A 6977-nucleotide genomic window follows, 5' to 3' on the forward strand; every position below is an offset into this window, starting at 1 on the left:
TGAATACTATGAGTAAAGCCTAAGGACATACTTGTCCATATGCAACAGCGGAGCGTGTCTCTCTCCCACACAATGAATGCTAGGATCCATTTTATTCAAACAAAAACAAAAAAAAACAAACCGACGCTCCAAGCAAAGCACATAAGATGTGACGGAATAAAAATATAGTTTCAGGGGAGGAACCTGATAATGTTGTCGATGAAGAAGGGGATGCCTTGGGCATCCCCAAGCTTAGACGCTTGAGTCTTCTTGAAATATGCAGGGATGAACCACGGGGGCATCCCCAAGCTTAGACTCTTCACTCTTCTTGATCATAGTATATCATCCTCCTCTCTCGACCCTTGAAAACTTCCTCCACACCAAACTCGAAACAAACTCATTAGAGGGTTAGTGCATAATCAAAAATTCACATGTTCAGAGGTGACACAATCATTCTTAACACTTCTGGACATTGCACAAAGCTACTGGAAGGTAATGGAACAAAGAAACCCACCCAACACAGCGAAAGAAGCACTGCGAAATAAAAGGCAGAATCTGTCAAAACAGAACAGTCCGTAAAGACGAATTTTAAAATAGCACCAGACTTGCTCAGATGAAAATGCTCAAATTGAATGAAAGTTTCGTACATATCTAAGGATCTCCCACGTAAATTGGCATAATTTTCTGAGTTACCTACAGAGAATTAGGCCCAGATTCGTGACAGCAAGAAATCTGTTTCTGCGCAGTAATCCAAATCTAGTATGAACCTTACTATCAAAGACTTTACTTGGCACAACAATGCAATAAAACTAAGATAAGGAGAGGTTGCTACAGTAGTAACAACTTCCAAGACTCAAATACAAAATAAAAGTACTGTAGCAAAATAAACACATGGGTTATCTCCCAAGAAGTGCTTTCTTTATAGCCATTAAGATGGGCTCAGCAGCTTTAATGATGCACTCGCAAGAGATAGTATTTGAAGCAAAAGAGAGCATCAAGAGGCAAATTCAAAACACATTTAAGTCTAACATGCTTCCTATGCATAGGAATCTTGTAAATAAACAAGTTCATGAAGAGCAAAGTAACAAGCATAGGAAGATAAAACAAGTGTAGCTTCAAAAATTTCAGCACATAGAGAGGCATTTTAGTAACATGAAAATTTCTACAACCATATTTTCCTCTCTCATAATAACTTTCAGTAGCATCATGAGCAAATTCAACAATATAACTATCACATAAATCATTCTTATCATGAGTCTCATGCATAAAATTATTACTCTCCACATAAGCATAATCAATTTTATTAGTAATAGTGGGAGCAAATTCAACAAAGTAGCTATCATTATTATTTTCATCATCAAATATAGGAGGCATATTGTAATCATAATCAAATTTATCCTCCATAATAGGCGGTACTAAAAGACTACTATCATTATCATCATAAATAGGAGGCAAAGTATCATCAAAGAAAAATTTCTCCTCAATGCTTAGGGGACTAAAAATATCATGCTCATCAAAGCCAGCTTCCCCAAGCTTAGAATTTTCCATATCATTAGCAACAATGGTGTTCAAAGCGTTCATACTAATATGTTCCATAGGTTTTTTAATTTTCGCATCAAACCATCCATGTCTTAAATCTGGAAATAGAATAAGAAGCTCATTGTTGTCCATTATGCCAAACTAGTGTAAACAAGAAACAAAAAGATGCAATTGCAGGATCTAAAGGAAATAGCTTCGAGCACACACACAACGGCAACAGAAAAGTACTTTACCTGGGACCGGAGTATGAGCGCATTTTACCTTTCCTCCCCGGCAACGGCGCCAGAAAATAGCTTGATGTCTACGGGTGCTTCTATTCCTGTAGAAAGTGTTGGGCCTCCAAGAGCAGAGGTTTGTAGAACAGCAGCAAGTTTCTCTTAAGTGGATCACCCAAGGTTTATCGAACTCAGGGAGGAAGAGGTCAAAGATATCCCTCTCATGCAACCCTGCAACCACAAAGCAAGAAGTCTCTTGTGTCCCCAACACACCTAATAGGTGCACTAGTTCGGCGAAGAGATAGTGAAATACGGGTGGTATGAATAAGTATGAGCAGTAGTAACGGCGCCAGAAAAGTGCTTGCTGGCGTGTGGTTGATGGTGGTAATATTGCAGGAAGTACAGATGCAGTAAAACAGTAAACAAGCAGCGGTAGCAGTATTTAGGAACAAGGCCTAGAGATCATACTTTCACTAGTGGACACTCTCAACATTGATCACATAACAGAATAAATAGATAGATGCTAGACTCTACACTCTCTTGTTGGATGATGAACACCACTAACTGTGTAGGATTACACGAACCCTCAATGCCGGAGTTAACAAGCTCCACAATATTCAATGTTCATGTTTAAATAACCTTAGAGTGCATGACAGATCAACATAACCAAACCAAGTACTAACATAGCATGCACACTTGTCACCTTCACACTCGCGAAAGGAGGCATAGATCACATCAATACCATCATAGCAATAGTTAACTTCATAATCTACAAGAGATCACAATCATAGCCTACGCCAAGTACTACACGATGCACACACTGTCACCATTACACCGTGCGGGAGGAATAAACTACTTTAATAACATCACTAGAGTAGCACACAGATAAATTGTGATACAAAACACATTGCAATCATAAAGAGATATAAATAAGCACTTCACTACGCCATTCATAACAGTGAATAAGTATTCTGTGAAATATAGCCTAAGAGACCCACACGGTGCACACACTGTCACCTTTACACACGTGGGACAAGGAGTCTCCGGAGATCACGTAAGTAAAACCCACTTGACTAGCATAATGACATCTAGATTACAAGCATCATCATATGAATCTCAATCATGTAAGGCAGCTCATGAGATTATTGTATTGAAGCACATAGGAGAGAGATGAACCACATAGCTATCGGTACAGCCCCGAGCCTCGATGGAGAACTACTCCCTCCTCATGGGAGACAGCAGCGTTGATGAAGATGGCGGTGGTGTCGATGGAGGAGCCTTCCGGGGGCACTTCCCCGTCCCGGCGGCGTGCCGGAACAGAGACTCCTGTCCCCCAGATCTTGGCTTCACGATGGCGGCGGCTCTGGAAGGTTTTCCGTATCGTGGCTCTTCCGTATCGTGTTTTAGGTCAGGGACCTTTTTATAGGCAAAGAGGCGGAGTCGGAGAGGCGACGAGGCGGTGACACACTAGGGGGGCGCCCCCCCCCTGGGCCGCGCCGCCCTGTCATCTGGGGGCCCAGTGGCCCCCCTATGGCGACTCTCGGGTGTTCTGGAAGCTTCGTGGAAAAATAGGATGTTTGGCCTTTGATTTCGTCCGATTCCGAGAATATTTCCTTACTAGGATTTCTGGAACCAAAAACAGCAGAAAACGAGAACCGGCCCTTCGGCATCTCGTCAATAGGTTAGTTCCGGAAAACGCATAATAATGACATAAAGTATGCATAAAACATGTAGATATCATCAATAATGTGGCATGGAACATAAGAAATTATCGATACGTCGGAGACGTATCATTTATCATCTCTTGCCTCGATCTAAATTCTTGGCATGTACCCAAGATCCGAGGATTGATTAAGGTAATGAGGGGGTATGGGTGGTGCTTCAACCTCTAGATCGAAAGCCAACGATATAACATATTAGTAGAATAAAGACCTAAGATCCACTTGGGATCATGGTAATGTCATCAAATGTAATGTTTTTGTCTTTTTAAATACTTAACGACTGCTTAACACCCTGGGCCGCAGAGGTGTGCTAGTGGATCAAAAGTCTACAACAGTAGTGGTTGGCGAAAGATGTAAAGAATTAGGATGTACCGCCCACAATATTTATCTTTATTTTAACATGACTCATGTTGGCTTAGAATTATCCTTATCCCATATGTATGCACAGTTGTAGGTGAATCCTAGGCCCTGGCCTATCTCCATCAATTGATATACAACGAAAACATCAAAAATTAAGTTGGAAGGTTTGTTAACATACAGACAAATAACGTAACCTTACACCAAGAAAATTCTTCTCAAGGTTCTCTTAAACCTAGGTCTTCTAGGAAAAAAGCTACTATAGTGCATCCGTAATCCAGATCGAAGGTATCACATTCCAATGTAGTATTTGTATACCGTCACTATGACACCTACCAGGGAATAGAGCGGGCCCACCATTTTAACACAAGCACGCCTCCACTTGGACATACAATCGGAGAATAGGGGAGAAACTTGACACCACAAAAGATTCCTCGAGCATGTTGTACTCGTGGGTGGTGGGAGACGCGCATGAGGCAGGTGGCGTTGGCGGCGTGATGGCATACCTTTTGGGGGGAGAATCGGGCGCAATGGCATATCCGGTGGTAGGAGACACGTGTGCGACGGGAGTCCCGGTTGAGGTTGCATGACCTCGGAACTAACAGGAGGCGGTACATGGAGTCCCATGACTAAGGACGGAAGTCACAAGAGAGAGAAGATTGGCAGCGGCAGCGCAGGAGGCAGAATTAGGGCGCTGAAGTGTCCCTCCCGCCAAGCTTAAGTGCACTACGCGGGAAACTGGAAACCTATACCCGCTTACCGTGAATATGCGGTTTTGGAGGGGGTTTTTAGCCCACATTATTTTATCTGGGTCAAGCTTTTATGGGGTATTTTTTTTGTCTTTTTAGGCCGAAAACCGCATAACGGAGGTTCCACGCATTTTGCGGCATCTCCTTGGGATGTTCAAACCAAAAGAGCCATACGCACTTGTAGCGGTGGCCGAGCTCTTGAGATATAGATAAATTTATTGTCATCGATCTATTAGCCAGTATAACATTCATTCAATCAATTCAGTCCAACTGGTATGTAAATTATTGATATGAGTTCAGGCTGAAACAAATTATTATTTATAGTAAATTATTTTCGGAGTACAATAATGTGCTAACATTTCATATGACCAGAAAACAGTCCAATGGTACATGGACTTTATTTTTGTAGCTAACAAGTATGACAAACAAATGCATTATGACATACTAGAACATCATATTCAAGGGACTTGATGCAACATTTCATTAATTATGGTTGTCGGCCCAGAATTGAGCTTGAAGCCAGTCCACAGTCTTCTTCTCCACCTGAAAAGCCTTGGCGAGAACATCATCCGAGATCATAGGTTTTGATCCAAATACAGCGTTGGCAATGGTGACTGCCCCGGGGTTTTGACTGCTAAGTGCCGCAATTGCCACCGCTGGTTTGTAGGGGTTTGGGTTGAATTGAAAGTGGATGAGTCCTTCTGGGAACACAAACACATCACCCTTGTTGAGTACCTTTGACAATAATGTGTTGTTTGGGTTCGATGTTACGAAGCCCACATAGAGGGTTCCTTCAAGAACGGTCAGGATCTCAGTGGCACGCGGATGCGTGTGAGGTGGGTTCTCTCCCAAGGGTGCGTAGTCGATCCGCGCCAGGGAGATGCCTAATGTGTTCAGGCCAGGAATCCGCATCACATTGATCAAGGTGACATTAGAGCCGACCTTGTTTGTTTTCGTGTCCCTTGGCATGTCGAGTTTTGCGGCCAAGAAGAAGTCTTCTGCTTTCACATCTTTTGGGTCTTTGCAGACAAATCCGTTCACCAGAACTGCGAAATGGAGACAACACTCATAAAGTGAGTCCAAATGATATTTAATAATTTTTAGGCTAAATCCATTTGGATTAAAACCTAATAAGGATCTTCACACTGTGTTTTAAATACATACCACGTGAGCTGTTGTCCACAACGCAAAAGTCTTGGAGAGGGCTCGGATCAGAAGCGATAGCTTGCCATGAGGCCAACACGAGAAGGGCGACAAAAAGGAAGTAGGAAGAGAAGGCCATTTTAGTGCTTGCTCAATGCAGCTGTTTGTGGCCTTTGTTGTATTGGTGTGTGATTGGGCTTAGGAAAGGCTCTGTATTTGTAGCAGCAGAAAGAGTAGGTGGAGTCGAGAAATAGTCAGCAAAAACATATGGAACGATAGAAATAGTCATTGTTCAGCAACGACGCAGGTACGCGGTATGTTCAACGGAAAGAAATATTCATCAGTTATTAGCTTCAACGTCATGCATGGCAGCGACACAACGTTAGTAAGCACTTTCACATCTAAAGCCGTCTAATTGCTACATCGTGGAAGTTGGTTGGTTCAACAGACGCAGCATAGGGCTGCTCGTTAGGGATATGTTAATGAGAACATATGGGCCGTTGTGCGCACAGACCATATCAATCTAGTGCTGCTTCAACGGGCCATGGATTTGAACTAGTAACACGTTGGTGAATTTGATCAGCTGCACTTAGGCACTGTAGGCCAGCTATATATGCACAGTAAACCATAATGGCATCTGGCATGCGTTGCTGCGCCCGCCGTCTCCAATAAAAGAGGGATTTTTGCTAAGCTGATTTCGGTGGGATCTCACTTTTAGTGTATTTTGTCCTTTCTAGTTTAAAATATTGTGTCAAAATTAACACTAGAAAAAGTAAAATGTACTACAAATAGAATTTAGGTGGGATCCCACTTGACACGTTATTTTATCCAGGTATAGTGTGTCCTGAAGTGTGGAAGTTAAAATTGAAACTAACTTGCTAGAAATCTAAAAACAAAGGAAAACAACATAAACTACGCTAAAAATTAATGGAAGGATGCTATAGGTTCATCTTTGTCTCAAAATGTATATGGGCGTAATCCATATATTGAAAAAACATGATATCCCTCCACCATTTCTTTCCTTGAATTGATTTCAACAGATGATAGAATCCACGATGAAATTTGCAACTATTAAAGTTATAGATATATTTATTTCTAATAACAGCAACATAGAACAAACAAGACAGGTAAATCCCGAAGAACAAAGTGATTGGTTCATAAATCTTCTAAAAATAGCTCATTTTTCAAAATGGAGGAGGAGACCCACAGCTTCTGCATCGAACAGATGCATATGGCTTCTTTATTAATTTATTCAACAAAGGATGGACAAGGAG

At 41.9% G+C, this 6977-nt stretch overlaps 1 protein-coding gene across 1 annotated transcript; it reads right to left on the reverse strand.

The window, feature by feature from the left end:
- Positions 1-5043: 5043 nt before the first annotated feature.
- LOC124683046 (germin-like protein 8-8) lies at positions 5044-5842 on the reverse strand. The gene is made up of 2 exons (XM_047217622.1): positions 5725-5842; positions 5044-5606 (listed from the first exon to the last, which is right to left on the reverse strand). Exons 1-2 carry the CDS (start codon positions 5840-5842, stop codon positions 5044-5046), a joined length of 681 nt encoding a protein of 226 aa, XP_047073578.1.
- Between the last annotated feature and the right edge of the window lie 1135 nt (positions 5843-6977).

This window comes from Lolium rigidum, chromosome 1, assembly GCF_022539505.1.
Source record: "Lolium rigidum isolate FL_2022 chromosome 1, APGP_CSIRO_Lrig_0.1, whole genome shotgun sequence".
Classification (NCBI taxonomy): Eukaryota; Viridiplantae; Streptophyta; class Magnoliopsida; order Poales; family Poaceae; genus Lolium; species Lolium rigidum.